The sequence below is a fragment of the Nomia melanderi genome, chromosome 5 (genome assembly GCF_051020985.1).
Source record: "Nomia melanderi isolate GNS246 chromosome 5, iyNomMela1, whole genome shotgun sequence".
Taxonomy (NCBI): Eukaryota; Metazoa; Arthropoda; class Insecta; order Hymenoptera; family Halictidae; genus Nomia; species Nomia melanderi.
Genome location: NC_135003.1, coordinates 4,944,795 through 4,966,593, shown reverse-complemented (window position 1 = coordinate 4,966,593; position 21,799 = coordinate 4,944,795). Strand labels below are relative to the sequence as shown.

Genomic DNA, 21,799 nt, shown 5'->3' with positions numbered 1-21,799 from the left:
TATACAGCTCATGGAGAATAAATCAATTGCTTTTAACACTTGCTTTTAACAATTTAACACTGCGCAATTTTATATTTTCATAGGGAATATAAAATTTTACGAAGTAATATACGTACTGTTTGTTCATAATTTTATTTCACAGTATCGACAGTGTATAACTTTGTAACGAATATTCCTAAAATTAATGCGAAGTCGTATTTATAGTTAAACTAGTAATTCTATAAAGTCTGCTTCGTTATTTAATGCATAATCTGCCAAATCTATTACAATCTGTACTTTTATTTAAATATTACTACTATTTAAGTATTTAATGAATACATGAGCATTCCTAACTTATTTGGAAACATAACGAAAAGAATATAATGTGTTCGAAGAAACAGAATTAATATTTATTCTAAATCATAATTTACAGTAATATTATCTTGTAATATTACAGTGAAAATAGTTGATTAAATTACATCACACACAATTTTCCGTATAAGATCTTACAGTAACTACCTTTTGATTTAGTGGTAGTTACTAAACTACAATTAATAACGCTAGAATCTATCAAAACTCAAGTAAATTACAAAAATAAGATAGATTTCAAGAAAACGTTAAATAGATATTCTGAACACACATATATATGTACAACACTAATAACGGTGTAAAACTTCATTCCATTGCTATGAACGAAAAAGTTATTACCTATATAGTAAATACCTATTAATAATCTATGAAAAATATTTAGCCGAAACTGGCAAAATTTCTACTTTACGATAAACATAATACATTTCGAAATTGTTAATAGGAATTTTCCTTTGATATTAATAATTGTTAAGAAATCTGTGGAAATAAAAATTTGCATAAATATCCGTAACGTAACATCCATTAATAAACTCTACGATATCTTTGGCGTTTTTATGTCCAGATTCATACTTTCTATCTTTTCCGCAAAGGCTGGTGGTTGCGATCTCAAAACTTCCGCCGCCTGTTTCGTGATCTCGTTCCACGCAAAAGTAATGTCGTCTTCTCTAGACAACCTGCTACACACTACGAAACGAACGATAAATTTCTTATGAAACGTCGCTGGTACAACATAAATTTTCTTCTCGGCTGTCAAACCGCTAAGTAGTTCTTCTGTCAATTTATTGTCGCCCTGAAATTGAAAAGTCGATTAGAATTGATGATATCAAGGGCTAAAATGATTTTTCTGATTATAATTAATATACAGTAATATGTGACATTTATAAAAATTACAATAATAAATTGTTTAAGTTCCCACAGCATTTCATTATAATATACAAGTAAATCTGTTAATTTGTAAAATCATTTTGGACATTTAACACTTTTTTTATATCAATAATTGTAAAATAAGAAAACCAGTCGTTTTGACTAATACGTTGTTTTAAATTTCGTGAATTTGTAAATTTACAAAGTCATATAAAAAGTTACAACGTGAAACAATATTACTTAAAAGATATTGAAAAACGAAAAACATAAAATGAGAACTGGAAAAGGATTGTAAAACTACAATGAAGAATATATAGTGGAAGAGTCTGAGTTATTATTACTTTAACACGTTAACGCCGACGCTGTAGTTTATGTTTCGCTTTACCAGGAAGTTCTATTAATTGTAGCTATTTTTCTTCACCAGGCTGCACTATGTTAGAAATAAGAAAATTAGTTATTAACGTAATAAAAATCGATGCTAGTTACTAATTAATTGTTTCAAAAGTATTTTAGTTTTTATTTGTTTTGGTATTGTAATTCGCATTTACAGATCTAAAATGTATTAATAAATATATAGTAAAATATATCTCATTCAAGAATTTCAAATTCAAAACATATAAATAAAACTAAGGTACCATTCAACAATTTCTTTTTAACCACCACTGATACGCGCCGTCGTCAACGTGTTAAATATATTGTTCGTGAAGAGTAGTCAACAAATCATTAAACAATAAATTTTTCTTACTCTGTACATACCTTCAGTCTGAAGCAAATTAAACCGAGCGATCTCTCCATTACCAATTCAAATCGATTGTCAGACTTAACATAGTTTTCAAACATCTGAGCCAATCTTAATGTTCGTCTTATGTGTTCTTGTAATCCTTCTACTCCATAAATTCGTAGAACGAACCAAAGTTTTAAGGAACGGAAGCGACGACCCAAAGGAATTTGCCAATTCTAATAAAATATAATTTGAAAATATTCATCTGTTTTTGACGCGGTAGATACATTGTACCAAATGAATGATTAACTTACTCTGTAATCTGGAGCTAATCCTTCTTTGTCGTGTGCTAAATAAATTCTATCTACACTAAATGATTCGATCAGACGTCTGGAATCTTTCAACCTAAAATGAACGAGTGTATGAAATTATTATCTGAGTGATAATAAAATTATTGATAAAGTGATTAACTTTAGAATTAAATGTAATAGAATCTCCAACAAATAAACTGCCATTTGGATATTGTAACAACTAAACGGAAATTATTTTCATTTAAATAATCTTGACTGCTGAAGCTTGTACTAAAAGTGGGTAATCCTAAAAAAAGTTCGAATTTTTTAAAGTATCAATAAAGTTTTAATAACGTAGCAATTTAATTTATAAAAATGATTAAATTAGTAAAATTAAAAAAAAGTAATTAATACATTTAAATTTGGACAAGGAATATTATTCTTATATTCAAACTTTACTGTTTTGTTGGTTTATGCAAAAAACAATGTTCTATTTTCATTCAAACATGCGGGCATGCGTAATACACACCAAAGTGCAGAGCAGTCGAAATTTACAAGCAGCCATTTATGAGGATTGATGTTGAAAGAATCAGCGTATTCAATGCCACACATCAAATTTCGATACTCAGGACAAACAAATGCGGCACCTATAAAAACAAAACGGAAATCAGGGAATTGTATAATTTAAATAGCTTAGATTGTTTTTCTAGTTTTAATCTGTTCATTTAACATATCTATAATCTTTGGATTGATTAATGTGTCCATTAAACTGATTTACATAATACTTGTTCTGCAGTGGAACACATTCACTGCTGCATCAGTCGTTAACGATCAACACTGCCTTTTTCCTCAAACAATATGAATCAATAAATCCTTGAATCCAGATAAATATCTTCGAACATATTTGTATAATTCTTACGACAAATACATGAATAATGAAAATGTATAATGATTGTCAAGATAGGTAGAATTGCGTTTTATTATATCAACACAAATGTATACTGATCTAACTGAAAAACCTTTTGAATAGAATAATTCATTATTTATTTACTCATTATTTTTCTAAAATTAACTTTTTAATATCTTTAATGGAAGATATTTGTGTTATTTATTGTACAACATTTAATAATTAAAAAAGAATTTTGTTTACAAATAAAATGTCGCATTAATTATTTGGCATCAAATAAAAAATTTAATAAAATTTTTAACCTGCATAAGCGGCATCCACATGCAACCATATGTTGTTCTGGTTGCATATGGGACCTAATTCTTCAATGTTGTCGAAGGCACACGTGCCGGTGGTTCCCAAAGTGGCCACCGTGTAACACGGTATCAGACCTCTCTCTGAGTCCTCCTCGATCGCTTTCAATAATGTTTCACCTCGAAGTGCACATTTTTTATCGGTTGGTAAAAGTTTCATTGGCACCGATGCTAATATTCCTGCCTTTTCTACAGAAGAATTTGATTGATCTACGAACAAAAAGTTACAAATATTTACATTAGTTTTAAACAATTTATTGTATTGTTTTGAAAGAATCCATACCATAAAACAAGTTAATTTGTTTTAAACATCATTTTTTATTGAAATATTCGCTATTGAATAATAAAATTACATATATAATCAACACTGTGTATATTGTTTGTCACTTAATTATTATTAAAAATTGAATCTAATTTTAAAAAATGATATTCAATAGTTACCAGATGTATATGCAATTAATTTCGATTTTATGAACCCTTCGTCCCATTCTGGATGGAGACGTTTTATGCGACGTGTTGTTTGTTCTTTCGCTGCTAATAAACACAGGAATGAGGCTTCACTTGCGGATCCCTAAATAAATTGAATTTGAATATTAATTATTCCCGTATAATAATTCTATTATATTTGTACATTAAAGAAGTAAAAAATGTTGAGGAATGTTATGCATTATTGCATAATATTATTTTATTAAATTACTTTCCTTGATTAAAATATTATATAATTATTTGCTCTACACATATATAAATAATTTGAATATAATTGATATTCATAAATATTAATGACTATTTACATTAATACCTAAACAATATCGAAAATAATAACAAAAAAGTATAAAATTTTTTCTAATATGCCTATAAATTTGTAATGAAACTACTATTTGATAATAAATATACATTAACATATATACAAATGCAGAAAATTAATAAAAGGAATGTTGTATTACAATACAATTCTATTTAAAGCAAATTTTATACTGCCATGTGGCATGTCACCATTTTAATGCATAATATGTATATCAAGCGGCTCGTTGGTCTAGGGGTATGATTCTCGCTTAGGGTGCGAGAGGTCCCGGGTTCAAATCCCGGACGAGCCCAATTTTTTTTCTTTCTCAAAATTATAAAAATACTTACCTATACAACATACAATATCAAATAATGAATGGTTACAAACAATTTTTGTGAAATTAATATATTCCAACTAAAGATTGTGATTATTTTATAAATCATTGCTTTCGCTTATTATACATGTATAATTGCATGAAGTTTTTATTTTTTAATGTCGTTATAAAATGTTCATATCAACTACTAATTAAAGTTAATAATTAAAGGTACAAATAACCGAATAATTTGATAATAAGAAATCATTAACTGTTAAAGCAAATTTTTTAATCAAGACTGGCGATTAGTTGTCTGTTAAATGTAGTACATAATTTATTATATTAAATAATTATGTAAATAAAATTTTTAGATTTACTTTATACTATGGTTCAGTATTATACTATTCAGTTTTATTCTAAGTTTTTCACATTTATCATTTTACTCTACAAAAATACAGATACAAATATAAATATGTATAATTAGTAATTATATTGAACTCAGCTTAAATCAGGAAATATCGTGCTTGTTCATTGAACTTTCCAGGAAAATGAAGTAGAAAGTTTATATAAAGTTTAACGTTTTTACCTTAACATTAATATTAAGAAATAAGCATCCAGTTTTCGTTTATACAAATTAGTTCTTGAGAATGTAAGATTGTATTAAGCATCCATCGCGTAAAAATGATGATTCACATTAAAATTGATCTACCTGTATAACGCCTCCACCAGGACCTTCGTCGCAGTTCAGAAATTCCTTCGGCAAACCTATTAATTTTCCAAGCCAGTTCATTGTAATGACTTCGAGTTCGGTGCACGCCGGTGAAGCCAACCACGTAAATCCGACACAACCGATACCAGCGGATATAATTTCACCGACAATCGCAGGATAAGAGTTTCCAGAAGGATAAAATGCATGAAAATTAGGTGAATTCCAGTGAGTTACCTAAATATTAAAAATCAAATAAAATGTTTCACTATTAAAAACTTCATTACTTATCTAAACTCATTTCAATAACATCACAGAAAGCAAAGGAAACATAATTGTAAGAAACCATAAGAATTCTTACATTTTACATAAAATATGTATTTCATTATTGTAGGGAAGCGAAAAAGCTTTAAAGCTATTATTAATTATGCCAATATTCTTGAATAATATAATAAAAGATACGAGGATTGCTTTAATAGGAATTGTAATTTAATAAAGTTTAACAAAACTATGCAGCGCATCTGCATTTAAGTATAAACATTTTTAAACCATTGAAAGAACGAAAAATGTTTATACAGGTTGAAGTTATTACATAATACGTGAACATTTCCAATTGTTATTATTTTAAAAGTAATAAAGTCTTGATTATTTGTGCGCGTACTCTGCAATTTGCAAACTGTGTACCTAGTTATGAGAACTCGCCGCACCTTCTATTTAAATGAGTTCATTGGATTTTTCCGTTATTAAGTATATATTTTCATGTGTACAGAGTTAGTATATAATCCACCTAATAAATGAATTAATACAAAATGTATATTTGAGTGCAAAAATATAATTTGACTGATATATCTTTTAAATTAATACTATGAAAAAAATTCGACTGCACCTAAAAGATTAATCACTCTTAAGTTACGTAGGTATTTGTTATACCTTTACATATAAAATAATGTTCAAAACGAAGATAGAAATGATGTTCTTTGTAGAAATAATTATTATTAAAAAATGTAATTCTGAAAGCACCTAATAGACACAGAGCTAGCTTAGGCACATAATCATGTTATAATCATGCTTATAATCATGTTAACAAGGACTTTTTCTTGACACTAATATATTACACTATTATCTAATCACCTTCAAATTTATTGTGTGGAAATAGAACAGGGACAGTACAGTAATTCGTATGCATTACTAACTTTGATTTTATTACGTACACGAGGAGTTTTATGAATGTTCGCTGCAAAACTGATTTCTGTGAAATCAATTAAACTTCGATACAGAGAAGTCTTATATACGGCTATTACTTGATACTGACTTCATTGTGTCTTATATAAACATTTGATGATCATTCACAAGGCTTTTGTACATTAATTTCTCTAGTTTTTTATATTAGTTAATTTGTGTGTCTATTAAATAACATTCTGCAAACGAGTATTTTTCACCTTATAACAGAGTATCGAGAAAGGAAACTCGGGAGATAAATACATGATTCTATCATTCAATGAAAAATACACTTAACGGTAAAAAAACTTGATATCATAATTTTATATTACTTTATATGTATAAACTAGTAGTACCGAAGAGGTAATAGAAACAAAGTATTTAAAGTATTTAAATATCAAAATAAAATATTTTACAATTTATCAAAGACTAATATTTAATGTAATGTTTCTAAAAAAACATTAATACAATGTATCATCATAACTCACCCCCGGCATAATGTATCTCTTTACATCTTCCAATATTTCTTGCCATTTTTCTCCCTTGTGTGGAACTTCGCTTGGCAGCAATTCACTGAGATAACCAGGCTCAACATCCGGAAGGACGTTCTCATCTCTTATGTTTTCGGTATAATTTGCAACAAAATCGATGGCAGCCTTGCCGAAATCAATGAAATCCTTCGTGTCCATGGTTAACTGAATTTTCTTTAAAAATATCCTATTCGATATAAACAAAAACTGTCATAATCAAGAAATAATTTGAAGAAAATGTAATTCAAATGCATCATATTATCGTGAAGTTTTAGAACGTTTCAATAAAATATTTATTTGACAATTGTCACAATTCTTATAAAATGTAGTCTGTTATTTAAAAGAATATGAATTTTTCTATAGGATTCAATGAAATCTTATCGCACCAAATAAATTAAAACATTTAACACACATAGCTATTGTATTATTTGATTTACAAACAATTATTTACACATTGCACCGTAACTCAATTTACGTAATTCCAATATGTATATTATGCGTTAATATCAATAGTATCATTAATAATTTACTTAATTGGCAAGAGAATTATAAATAAATGATTTCATATAAAATACACTTCCCTTTGTATAACTGTTATATCCACCAATGATGGCAATATACAATTTCATAAATACATTAATCCATTAATTTAATTTTCCCTTTAAATTAAAAAATAAACATTTCTCAAAAGAATTTATGAAAGCATTTTCATGTATAAAGATGTTTAAATAAAATTCACACAATAAAAGCTATTATTATAAACATAATTAAATGGTGCAATAATTACGTTACAGTACAAAAAGTAACAGAATAATATTTAATACTTATTCAGGCTCCAGTGTTCCGTTTATAATTACTGCCATAGTGTTACATTACTGGTGTACATAACAAAAAATGACTTCAAAAGTCGATTTCTTTTAGAATAAAAATTTTGTGTTCACAAAATTGTTATATGTATCAATGAATAAACTATTATCATACATGCCAATGTTGATTCGATAAATATATAAAATATTCATATAAAATAATGTAATATATAATAAATAATTTCAAATGAAATAAAGATATTATATATCATGTTTTTCTTTTTAAATGAATATTAATTACGCATGTAATATAATATAAATACGCTCGATACATAAAAACCACATATCAATCGATATCATGACATCGAATGTCAATGACAGAACTTACCTTGCGTGACCGTAACAATTGTAACGCTTCAACACTTCACTTCAACAAAACATTACAATAAAATGCCCTGTGAAATACTTAACGACTCGTCATTAACAAATGTAGAAATTTCGTTCAAAACTGCGTAACGGACACGGAATGGAATTTCACAGAAAACTATTGGTCGATACACAATCAAGATAGTTCGAATTTTATGGCGCACGTGTCGCGCCGAGGACGGTCTTTGAAGAAGTGGGTTCGCTTGAACCGCGCCGGGTAAAGTTGAGTGTCGAGACATAGAAAACTTTCTCCCGCTTTCTCCATAATTATACAAAAAATTGATCTTACTGTGACAAGGAGGAAACGGAAATGAACCTATTTCGAAAATCGTTCTCACTGTATCATCTTATAATTGAATATGTCAGTTTAACGATTACCCGATCGACAGGTAATATTATCGACTATAATATTATCCTTGTCTTTTACTGTCAATTCGAATCACTCGAAAAAGTATAACAATAATAAATAAATAAAGCCGATAACAATTCTTCTGTACACATGTTTGTATTGATGAATGAATTACAATTTTTTTTTGTTAATAAAAGACATTCTATGATTAATATTTCGAACTTTTGTTGATTTAGAAATATAAAGATATATTTGATATTTGATCATACTCGATACCACAAAATGAAAATATGTGTATCTACAATTAATTATTATTTTTCATTAAAACAAACAACAAAATAATTATTATGTTATTATCAAGCTACAGTGTTTTATATAAAATTATATTTTCTTTTATATAATCTACATAGATGAATGTTAAATAGGAATTTATCTCTTCTCTTAAAGAGTGCATTTAATTTTATTTTATTGCAATTTATATATATATACATGTATTTCAAGTAGACAAGGTCCACAATCCAATTGTCAAATAATATATTAATATTTCGTCGAAATTTAATTGTATAATATTATTGCCATTATTATAAAGTAGAGGAAGTATGAAATAATAAATAATACAGCATTAGTATGTTCTTATGGAATTAATTAACTAAATAATTAGAAAATTTGCATTTAATTGCAACAAATTATTCCATGAATGCGAAGGAAGACCTATGCACATAATAAGTTGAACTTCACATTTCTTAGATATCTACAATACACTACAATACCTCCATTAATTGAAGAGAGGCTGACAACTGTCCACATGAAAAAGAAAAATGAAATAAAACAAAAATGTATAATAGCAGAAACAATGCCCTTGAACTAATCCTAAACACCCGGAAGACTATAAACCCAAGCGCTCGTGCATAACGGCCTCCACTTCTTCAAAGGAAATTGTAGTCGAATAGGAAAAGGCAGCACTAATGATAATATATTTACGAAATTCTATTATTTTCTGTATTATCATTTACATATAAAACACAATGAAAAATTGTAACTAAAAACTGAAGAAACTAGAAAAACTTAAATAGGTACATGGTGGACGTCACAATGTTACACATGAAGCTATTAAGAAATAACAAAAACGAGAATATTACGAAATGATAGAATAATTGCAGGAATTAGCACAGAACACAAGAAACTGTAATTTCTTAGATTATTTATTACTGTAAGAAGGTGCATCTGCAATGTAAAAAACATGTTTGAAGAAGAATAATAATTTATACACAAAAGATATTAATTTTAGCTTCATAAAATATTTAATGAAATGACCATATATTCTACAGACTTATTTTTATACAACTCAAAAAAATATGGTTTGAAATAAAAAATAGAATTGAAATGTTATTTTAGGAAAACAATGCTACTAATTGCTTGACGATCTACTTTGTACATTTCAAACTCGAACTTTACAAAGTACAAAAACTTTTATTTCACAATAAAATACAATGTTTCAAGTGAGTAACAGTTTAAAAGAATGATCCCTGTTATTAATATAAAAAGACAGAATGGTTGACACAGTCATTACGTACTATAAAACGTTAGTATTTATAACTTTACAGACATCAGTCTACGTATATTGAAATGTGTTTGAAGAGCGTTTACAATAATCTCCACGTTCAATAATTAGAATAAATAATCCAAAGATTAATTACATCAATGCTTAATCAATATTTATATCTATATTTGCACATCGAGTAATTAGTAAACTAATCGAGAATTGTTAATCAGTACAATCAAAGTGTGATAAATTAGATGATTCTACGTAAATCAAAACATTGAGAAAACGCAGCAAACTGAATTCAATGATTTACCTGGAAATGAAGTTCCGTCGAAAGACAGCAGAGGGAATTGCAATTTTTTGATTGGGTGCCTTCAATCAACGAAGAGAACGTGTTCTACTGCGAATGATAGCACAACCATCCCCTTTATATATCCTCGGCTATCCGAGACTGTTTTTCATCCATCGAATCTAAAATGGCTGACACTTCTGTGCACGCTTCTTTCTTCTCTTTTTGCTTGCGATACATTTTTCGTTAACTTGAACACTTCCTGTCGCTTCCGTTTAAAAAAAAGACACTGTTTAACGACGACAGGATGGCAGTGTAACCAATCAGTTAGAGAAAACATTCAAGCTTCCGGTAGTGAAACCGACAGAACGCTGAATGTATAAACATTTACGTAGTCAGTTACATTGAGGATTATAATCGATTTAATCGTACAATATTTCCATTTCGCTCGAATTTGTATAGAAATTTATTGAAAAAATGGTAGACAGTGAATGTTGTATTATCTAGATATTTTGAATTTTAGTTTAAGCATTTTAAATAATCACAATGATTAATCTATGTCACAATTTTTTTTAATTAGCACGTTCGCTATCATCGTTTGTTTCAGTGACGATGTTCTGAATTGTAATCTATTCAATCCAATAAATCAACTAAACAAACTATTGGACAAATGAAACTAAAACGAGTGATTGGGTTCCTAAATGTAATGTAGTATCTTATAACTTTAAATAACAATATATATAATATTAATTTCATTTTCTTTGTGTAAACTATAGGACAGCGGCCGTCACAAATATGTAACGTTGGTAACGAACGTGTCTATTATAATGTTCATTATTAATTTCGTTGGTTAATACAAGTTTTGACTGCTATTCGATATCAACTTCGATATAACTATAGGTCAAAAGTTTGGGACCGATACATCGGTTTAATTTTTTGCGTATGATAAAGGGACATGGACGTGTGTGTATTAGTCAAATGTAAAGATATATAAGGTTTGTTATTTTATTTGATATATTTATGAAATATATCATTTTTTATTTATGACGTTCCATATGAAATACTTCAAACTTTTGACCGCCAGTGTATTTTTAGTGTTTAAAGGTTTGAAAGTTCATTAATATTTTGAGAAAATGTTTAAAAGATATAATATTTATACATGTAATAATAGCAAAGACAATGGCATCTTTACTATGCTTACATTGTAATAAACGTAGAAAATGATGAAGAAAGGAATATTGAAATTAACTTATATTAAAAAGCACAGAAATGTAAATACAATACGAAATAAAACGAATTAAGGATTAACAATTGATATAAAATGAAGTGAAATAAAATGAAATAGAACAATGAATGATAAACATGCATGCAAAGGAAAGGTTCAGTGAATATCGAAGCTGTAACTAAATCCAATCTTTCATTATCAATACAATTGTTTAGAAAAACTATTAATGTTTCAACAAAAAGGAAATGCTTTTATTGTTTTTCACGGTAATGGAAATAGGCCACGACGTGACTTAATTATTGTGTATCATGTCTAGGTACGTAGCACTTTTCAAATTCATAAATGTGGCTCCTGACGTCATACCGCTTTTTTATATCAATTTTTATGCTAGTGATGTAATTCCGTTGAGTAAAACGTAGAATACAAAAATTCCTTATATTAATTTACCTAATTGAGTGCATAACGTAATTGCCTGCAATTCATTTTTGTTTTTCGTTACATAATTGCACGAGATAAGACACAAATAAACATCACACCATTGGTATACATTTTCTGCATAAAATGAATATATAATGTGTTTGAGAAAAAAACAAAAATTAACCTTTCGGGCTCGTCCGGGATTTGAACCCGGGACCTCTCGCACCCGAAGCGAGAATCATACCCCTAGACCAACGAGCCAACTTGAAAACTTTTTTCCCCTTCACCATTACCATGCACCTGGTAATCTAAAAAAAATCAATTGTTAATATATTAATATAATTATATATATTTATATAATTATATATTAATATACGCATTTGTTAATAACAAACCAAATATCTACTTTGCTGCGATACATATTCACGTAATTCAAATAACTGATACAGGATGTTCAAAAAGATATTTCAGTATTTATATGATACAACGCACTATAATGAATCAAAAAATTGTAAGGAACATAGATCTTACCACTTTATAGACGGATGACAAAATACATTTATATGAATGATAATACATATTTCATGCATAGTTTGAATATTTAAAAATTTCTGAACAATATATGTTTTATCAAATTATAAATCAAACTATAATAAAAAGGATGTGATAATTATTTACAACACTGATTCCTCACTGATTTGGGTGGCCCAGAAATATACTGTGGGAGACTTAATTCTGAACAACTGAAAAGTTCTTACGAAAAAAGTAACCGCCGTATGACCTTGATCTTGACATATATTGTTAAGGTTATTGTTCTGTATATCCAGGACTTTAAACTTTTTGACAGTGAGTATTGGTCCAAAAGTTATGAAACATTAAAGTTCCGCATTACGCTAGAAATTTTCGTCTTCAATTTCATTTATTGAAGTTCTTCCTTAGAATATGTGTACTCATTTAGATAATAGGGATTGTTATTAGTGGAGCTAGTTTATCCAGGATCGGGATGCAGATTTCACTAATTAGCATGGTGGACGTAGATAGAGACAACACGAGTCAAAGAAAAAGATAAAGTGAGAGTCGAAATATTCAGCAATATTTAAAGCTCACAATGAGCTTGAGATCGTTAACTAAGAAATCAAACGTATTCATTTTTTACTTTGATGAATGAAACTTTCACCATCATATTTGCTACGTATTTCTCATTAAAATGACACTAAACACAACAGAATTACGATCATAATTATTTGTATAATAAGCGATGGAAATTTCAGACATAGAAAAGGATTACAAATAGAAAAGAAAGAGACGTTGAAATCGTCGAGTTCAACAATAATCGGATCATGTTGTATCACTCAACCACAGCCGTTCATCGAGCACTATTATGTGTTAAAATGAACCCGATGGAAATGTAGTGGGCATAACGACGTTGCAATTATCCAATGTAAACAAATTTGAACGAAGGGAAACCCGAATGCTCGTTTGTGTTTTATCAATGCGTTTCTTTTAGAGCAAAGCGTTTCTTAGTTTCGAGGTGTAATAAACAAAGCGAGAGCCGTGCTTTCAAGAGAAGTCCTAAGACTAGACAATCCCTTTTAAAGTATAGCATATTTCACATCGTTTATATTCATTTATTGACGCCCACAATCTTTTAGTTATTGGCAAATAAACGAATAAACCTTTTGAGTATAGAATATGTTTAATCTCATACTAATACTCACTGTAGTGAATTTCGTCCAAAATTCCAGGTCTCTGTCGAATTATTTGACAAGCACGTATATATAGGGTGTCCCGGATTTTTCTGACCAAACTGCGGTAACATATTATACAAGTAGAAATAAGAAAAACTGTTCGGTTAAAAACGCTTTATTACAAAACTATGTAATACAACATGTATAAGAAGAATAGTTAAATAGATTTCTATACAAGATTTACTATACTACTCAAGGAGATTGAACAAATTCGACAATTTTAAAGAGTCATCTCACCCCCAGAGCCATCTCACCCCGAATTACTCTGCTACAAGTCACAGTTTTTGACGCATACATACTAAAACGTAAAGATTCGCAGTCACGGATTCATATTTATTTGCACACAGATTTGTCTATTTTTATTTCACTTCAACATGGTATTGTACAGAACATAGCAAATTAAATTAATTACAACATTATATGAGTATGAAATATTTAAACTTAATTTCCGGCGATCCTCAATTTCTTGACTTCTGCCATTCTAGCAGCAAATTATTGATATGTATTTGAACATTTTGGTTTTACGACTGCTATACATAAATACTATAATCTGTATATCTAACATCCAGGTCTCGTGACAGGTTGAATGACATCTGAAAACTCACAACCAAATTGTTAAAGATATTGAATTACTTGAAAATACATAAACGATAATGAACTTCTGTAATAACAAGTAGTGAAATATCATAAATACTGGTTAATTAACGCATTTGCATCACAGAGAAGTATAAAAAAAGTGATAGTGACTAGGAAAATTAAGCGTAAATTACACTAATGATATCAATATGTTAAATGGAGAAGAAATTCCAAACACGACGATTAGCGATTAATAAAACATTCGCAAATGGATATATAGATTTGATTAACCGATGTGACATAATTAATGTTTACAGTACTTCAATATTGTTGACGAAGTCAGAAATTCAGCGATAACAAACCGGAACGTCAAATGTGATAATAAAATTCGGAGTAATAAAAACTGTATGGAAAAAAATAGTGTCATAATTGTTAATAAATGGGTTCAAATCACTTCAAATTACTTCACAGAAGAAAATTTACTACTATCCATGGCAAAATAATTATTTAAGAAATTAATATAAAAGTGCTTAACCTTTCAGGAAACTGATGATAATTCAAAAAGACAGCCATTTTTAAAACTACACAATAAAAGTATAATAAAAATTACTTGGATTAAGATACAGATTCGTTTATTACACGTCTATGTATACGCAAATATTTACGAATATGTGAAATAGGGATTTATGCAGCACATACCATGCAACATTTAATTTTTTATAATCGAAACATTGTATTATCAATATATTTTGGTTATTTCATTATTTAAATTGGTAAAGATACAATTAAATTGCAAGAATTTTGTCATATAAAACATGGACTCGAACGTCGCGCCGTTCAGTGAGCGGTACACCTGACGTTCAGCAGTTATTGATTCCCGTTCTCCATGATCACTTTCGATGTGAAAGTATCATTTTTCAACGTGGCTCGTTGGTCTAGGGGTATGATTCTCGCTTAGGGTGCGAGAGGTCCCGGGTTCAAATCCCGGACGAGCCCAAGTTTTTTCATTTTTTAACTGTACCTCATTAATTTTTGAAGTGTCAGGCTTCCTGAGTCCAAAACTGAAACATATTGTAATATATAACTTTGATATTGGACTACTGTCGTCTTGTTCGGTATATAGACGCTATTTAACTCCCATTTTGTAAAACATATTCTGTAAAGATAAATTTTTCCAAACTTTCTTATAATTTACGAACTAATTTCTCACTTTTCAATAATATTCTACTTGTTCACTACATTTGCTAGTGGTTATAATCTATTATATCTATCATAAGTATAAGATAGTGTAAGTTTTGTAATTTTAATGACTGTAGAAGATAAGATAACATTCTGCGTTAATGATACGCATTATGACTATACAAAGAACTATAGAAATACGAGAAGCTATATTTTCAAAATTGTACAAAATTAGGTGCTGCTCCCATTATATGAAACATATATATCCTGCAATGGTTACAGTGTTAGGAGAATTAAAAAGGCTTAATCACATTTTGGATCCTATAAAATAATAATTAGACCACACAAGTGAAAAAAATTATTCTATTTCTGATATTATCTTCAGGAGCAGAAAATATTTTCGAAATAATTATTGCAATTATTAATCTGATTATTTTTTACGATTAATTAATTCTACAATTTTTTAAATTTGAATTAATCCATTCTATAAACCGCGATATGTTTTATAATATATTAATTAGTTAATATATACCAAGTAATATATGAATGCGAATTATGTGTGATTTATTTCCAAAAACAATAAAGAACGAGGACTATATTTTACGATTCGTTAAGTTTCTAAAGAATGTGACGGGACTACCGATGTAACCTTGGCAATTATAAGGTAATAAGAACTGTAGCCTTGGATCTGGTGACAGTCATGGCCAATCCCGTTTAAGTGTCATGCTACCATTAATCGAAAATGCTATTTCAATCATTAGAATGGATACTGTTTCATCTAATGGAATCAAATATACAGTATACATAATGTGAGTATGCAATGATAGTATACATTTACTAAAAGAAAGTCGTAATGAGTATTTGAACGCATTATCTAAACGCATAATAGTTTTAGAATATTTATATAATTAATTTTATTAGATTATAAGTAAATAAACTTAAATTTAAAAAATGTTATATGTATTATAAATATAATAGTCACTTTTACATGAAATATAATACATTAAAAACCCGTTATCAGTTGGGGGCGTAGCTCAGATGGTAGAGCGCTCGTTTAGCATACGAGAGGTACCGGGATCGATACCCGGCGCCTCCAAAAACAATTACATGAGAACTTTACTTTTACTAAATTTCAATAAAAATCATTTTATTTTCCATTTCTTGAAATGAAAATTAATTTATTGTACAAGATTAATAGAATTTATGTCTCTATGTAAATTATCAATAATTATAGTATAATCACCACAATTGTATTTGTTAATACTGATTTATTTTATTAATAATTGCACGTTAATATTATCGAATTGATGAATATCATCTGTGTATTATAAATAAGCTAGTGTAAACATAATTGCATACACTTGCAAAAATAAAATTTTCTAAACCAGTCTTCATAAAAAGGGTCTTGTATTCGAAATACGTAGAGTCAAAATGTAAATTTCAAAGATAATCTAATAGCCAAACTGAGGAATAATCAGTCAAAATATAAATTATAGTAAACATACCCTACAAACAACATCATTTAAGTAATTATAAAAGTGTCCATAGGGTATTAAAACAAAATAACATAACTTTCTTTATGCACAGATCGAAATCTGAAAAACAGCTGATCGTGTTACTAAAAGTCATAGTCGAAAATTTCGACCCTAAAGAGGTTTTAGAACACCTCGAAATTAAAAATATTGAAAACATCAACTGAAAAAGATCCATACCAGTGGGTTGTCGTAATTCTGTTAGATAATAAGATCGCAGTAATAAGTGCAATATTATAATTACTGTTAAGTATATTTATCCTATATAGTTAAGACCTTTAATCTCGATGTATTTTATTATTTTATTATATTTTTTGTGGGTTTAAATTTGTTATTACCCTTAAAAATATTATTATATTTCTTTAACACAATAAACGCTCGTTACAAAAAACTGTGGTGGAACGCTCGTTTAGCATGTGTGAGATATTGATATTGATATCCTGCAAAAATGTTTAATTAATTTTCTTTGCATGAAATTAGAATAAAAATGAATTTATTGTGCAAAATTGATACACTTTTTGACACTATTAAAATTATGAATAATCGTAGTATAATTGTCACAATTATATTCGTTAATATTGGTTTATCACATTAATAATTACACTTTTATATTATGGTACTTATGACCATCGTTTCTGTACTACATAAAAGATTATGTAATCGTGATATACATTTGTAAACATTTAACTTTGTTAATCCGTCTGAATGTGACAAATGTTATGATTGAAAGAAACCAGAATTCAATGGCGCCGTGGCTTAGTTGGTTAAAGCGCCTGTCTAGTAAACAGGAGATCGAGGGTTCGAATCCCTCCGGAGCCTCTGCCGTTTGGGTACAGATCTCTTTAGTAACCAACGAAATATAATTTTTGTTTCATTTTTTTAATGGTATGAACTTACAAATAATACTGAAATTATATAGAAGTATGCATTACTTGAAATACTCTATAATATTAATAGAACTTCTTATTCAACCAATAGATTAATAATTAATTTTCACAATTGATACTAATATTCGCTTCATATAAATACTGTATTAAAGGCAAAAGTAAATAGTGAATATAAATTCACCAAACGTTAATGTTACTATTTTATGGCGTTTAATAAATTATAATACAAACTAGTCTATATTCTACATAAATTCTCTCTTTAGAAAGAGGTGGTAAATACTACAATTAAATAATTGTTTTTACTCTAAACTATATTTGTTAATTATCTCTACACTTGTCTCCGAACTTAACATTTTCTTTACATTTCCATAATGGGACCCAAGTCTTCATTGGGTCTGCAAAAATTGTTCATAAATGTAGGTCTGGTTAGGTCTGTAGACTCATCAACACTCCTCTCCCCACCGAATCCCCCGCAGATGGGAGATCATTATGTAAAGAAGAGGAGCTAGAGTATAAGGATTCCTCTCAAACACTACAATTATAGTAGAGTGGATGTATTCCTGCAAGCGGGAGTAGAATCCACCTGGCGGGGAGCGATTGAATTATTTTGAAATGGTTATATAGAGGGTTTATATACATATATAAAGATTAGAGGCAGGGTGCATTCGAATATATACACCCATGTCGACAGTCATAAGTATATATAACAAGTTAACAGAAGGTAATTATAGGTCGACAAAAGTACAAAAATGCAAGTTTTCAATTTTTTACTTTTGTGGGCAATGCGTTTTATGAATAGTACTTGTTAATTCTATTATTGTTGTTTTTTCTTATACCTTAGGTGTTATCTTTTACATAACTGATAGAGTGAAATGTTCTATTCAATATTAATTATGTGAGTATGTATTATACAACTTCAATATAAATCATATTAACTTACATTTAATTTTCGTATTGCAATATTATTAAATCATTTGTAGTGAAATATCAAGAAACAAGTAGATATGAATGAGATTAAGAAAAACATTTATGTTGGTAAATTGTGATACAAAAGTCGATAAATTAGTAAGGTATGGTAAGAATGTATCCTTTGGTCTGGATTGATTGTGATAGTGATAAGGTATGGATTAGTGACTCAATATATTTTGTATAAAAATTCATTAATAAATGAATTTTTGTACGTTAACATTTAATGTGTAATAAAAAAATTAATAGCTAAATACGTTTAAAGTATAAATTACTATTATTCTTAACACATGATTATTTTTATACTCAAATCTCAGAATTTTAATTATCAAACTACAATATTAATTTACTTTTTTTTGTGTAATAGATCAACAACGAAGACTTTCAAACTAATTTATGAAAAAATACAAAATTAATATTATTAATAATGATAAATTCGATAAGTTTAATTAATACTATTTATATTTTTAAAAGAAATTCCATGTTACAGTAACTTACGCGTACGTAACTTCCTAAAAATTACAGAGTTTTTGAATCAGTATAAAAGATTTGATGAATGATAACTAAATGGAGGTATTTTGTTTTCATATTAATAATGACCCAGTTATAAATTGGGTACTAAAAAAAATTAGTTCATAGACTCATCATTTGTTCCCCTCCACGGAAATCTTTAGTAAAAGGCGAAAGATTTCTACGCGATTTGAAGAGAAACCAGAGTGATCTACCACACTTCAAGCTACCAACATGTAACATTTCCTTCGACATTTCACTCGCGAGAATATTTGCCATCTGACGGCGACTTTAGGCATTAATTCTTAACAGTAATTTTCGGTCAATGAACTTTACATTTTGTATTCAAATTTCTCAAGTTAATTGCATTAAATGTTTTTTTATGTAAACAATAAATAATTTTATTGGAAAATAAATTTGTTTATGTAACAATATAATACTATACTGCGTTGTAAAATGTATTAAAAGGTGTGTAAATATTATATAAATTTGTGCACATACTTATTGCATACAGTCTTAGATTAGTTTAAATATGAATTTACTATTGTTATTTATATTTATTGTAGGTAGGTACTTATATACTTCTATTTGTAACAACTGAAATTAATTAACTAAAATTTAATCCATTTATTCATTTAAAATTTGCAACATTCAATTTATGTATCATATACACAATTTAAAAAATGTCTAGAATGTTGTAAATTTAATTACTGACAATGAATATTCTAACGGGTTTGAGGTAAGTTCGCGATTCTGTCGTATCGTTCACTGTAGTAGCACAAGATGGCGGTAATATGACCTTTAGCTCATACGTAATTTCTGTTTGCAGTTATAGCACGATATTATACATTTATCATTCAAAGGATTTAAACTATCACTTGTCACTATCTTACATATATAAACTTAATTATTGTCATTATATTTGTATCGTAAAATATGAAAAGCAAATCCATTATAACAGTAGACAATAATTTTTTATATAAAAAATAGGAAATAGTTATAATGCCTTATGTAATAGCTACTTTAACACAAAATTAAAATGTTGTTAATAAAATATAAATTGTAAACAGTGTTACACTAATATTAAAAAGAGAAATGCTTAATTTTATTCACAAAGTGTTCATAAAATGAACTAAAGCTCTGTGAACGGGTTTATTCAGTTTTTTCTAACACGTTCTTCACAAAATAACAGTTTTTTTATCACAATAGAGTACTAAAAATGATTCTCAATTTCAAGATAACTTTAAGATCGGTGAAAACTCGATTTAAATAATCTTGAATGCTATACATGTTGATCAATGACCATGATAATTACTTTAAAATTTTCATATATCAAGCTAAAACGAAAAGTTCATGGTCATATAAAATATTTTTTATTCCTTTCTATACTTTCAAGGTTCTTTAATTGTTTATATACAATAAACATTTTGACACATCAGCGAAATATAGTACTCTCTTTCAAACGTACACTTTCTCTTTTTCATAATTATTTTATAATAACTCCCTTCCAGATACTACATAACTACTATAAAATTATTATATTACTCTATCCTACTATTTGCTAACTTTTTACAAAAAAAATAGGTGATCTTTAATTGGAGGGTTATCAAATACACGATGCAAAATGCCAATGCAATTTCCGTCTAAGACAATTCAAAATCACACATACTCTACCAGAGATGCAAATGATTCACTAAAAATATAATAACTCCATGCAAACAGCGTCCAGAGTACAAAGCGAAAAGTTTCAAAATCGCACACGGCTCCGAGGGTCAACACGTTCTCCCCGGCGAACTGAACGCCAAACAACACTTCTTCACCCGTGCAGTCCGTTAAACGCTACCGATATCTCCCGGAATCGCTGTTGTCCGTCGATGTTCGAGATTAATGCTCCAGACCGACTCGTGTATGTCGCCCGTTTACGAACGAACGCGCGAAACAAAAAACCAAAAGGGAGAAAAAGGGAAAGGAAGAACGCGGCAGCGAACAGTATGGACATCGGATCGGCGTGCGCTTCCGTCTTGCAACAGGCAGCGGACCACGCATGCAGATGAACTTGCCGGGTGCCTCGATATCCTAGCAGCAGGGGTTTCGCCGATTGAAAAAGGGACAGCCGATAACAGCGCGAAGCGTAGATGAAATGGGGGTTCGTTTACCCCTGGAAGAGTCACCCTGTCCTCATCGATCCTCATCCTCCGCCTTTTCCACGGGCGTCTCCTCCTCCACTCCTGGTTTTCCTCTCTCCCACCCATTTCTACTATCCCTGTAGCGCCTCATTCTATTTCTACGTTCAACGTCGTCTATCTCCGTCC

The 21,799-nt window shown here is 29.0% G+C and overlaps 1 protein-coding gene and 6 non-coding genes across 8 annotated transcripts; 4 read left to right on the top strand and 3 right to left on the bottom strand.

Moving 5' to 3' along the window:
• Nucleotides 1–143: 143 nt before the first annotated feature.
• On the bottom strand, nt 144–10,555 carry LOC116431041 (aromatic-L-amino-acid decarboxylase). Of its 2 annotated transcripts, none has more exons than XM_031985929.2 (10): nt 10,472–10,555; nt 6,993–7,221; nt 5,290–5,523; nt 3,925–4,054; nt 3,433–3,693; nt 2,753–2,870; nt 2,248–2,338; nt 1,969–2,169; nt 919–1,138; nt 144–825 (listed from the first exon to the last, which is right to left on the bottom strand). In XM_031985929.2, the coding sequence occupies exons 2-10, from the start codon at nt 7,191–7,193 to the stop codon at nt 749–751; spliced, it is 1,533 nt and encodes a 510-aa protein (XP_031841789.2). In that variant the 5' UTR covers nt 7,194–7,221; nt 10,472–10,555; the 3' UTR covers nt 144–748. The 2 variants fall into 2 exon arrangements, with proteins under 2 accessions (XP_031841789.2, XP_031841790.2); XM_031985930.2 differs by lacking the exon at nt 10,472–10,555 and adding an exon at nt 8,229–8,442.
• On the top strand, nt 4,506–4,577 carry TRNAP-AGG (transfer RNA proline (anticodon AGG)). The gene has a single exon. It is a non-coding gene; the product is annotated as a tRNA-Pro (tRNA).
• Nucleotides 10,556–12,278: 1,723 nt separating the features above from the next.
• Nucleotides 12,279–12,350, bottom strand: TRNAP-CGG (transfer RNA proline (anticodon CGG)). Its single transcript has one exon. It is a non-coding gene; the product is annotated as a tRNA-Pro (tRNA).
• Nucleotides 12,351–15,337: 2,987 nt separating this feature from the next.
• Nucleotides 15,338–15,409, top strand: TRNAP-AGG (transfer RNA proline (anticodon AGG)). Its single transcript has one exon. It is a non-coding gene; the product is annotated as a tRNA-Pro (tRNA).
• A 1,206-nt stretch (nt 15,410–16,615) lies between these two features.
• TRNAA-AGC (transfer RNA alanine (anticodon AGC)) lies at nt 16,616–16,688 on the top strand. The gene has a single exon. It is a non-coding gene; the product is annotated as a tRNA-Ala (tRNA).
• A 1,181-nt stretch (nt 16,689–17,869) lies between these two features.
• TRNAT-AGU (transfer RNA threonine (anticodon AGU)) lies at nt 17,870–17,943 on the top strand. The gene has a single exon. It is a non-coding gene; the product is annotated as a tRNA-Thr (tRNA).
• Nucleotides 17,944–19,574: 1,631 nt separating this feature from the next.
• Nucleotides 19,575–19,697, bottom strand: LOC116431048 (U5 spliceosomal RNA). Its single transcript, XR_004235849.2, has one exon. It is a non-coding gene; the product is annotated as a U5 spliceosomal RNA (small nuclear RNA).
• Nucleotides 19,698–21,799: the final 2,102 nt, after the last annotated feature.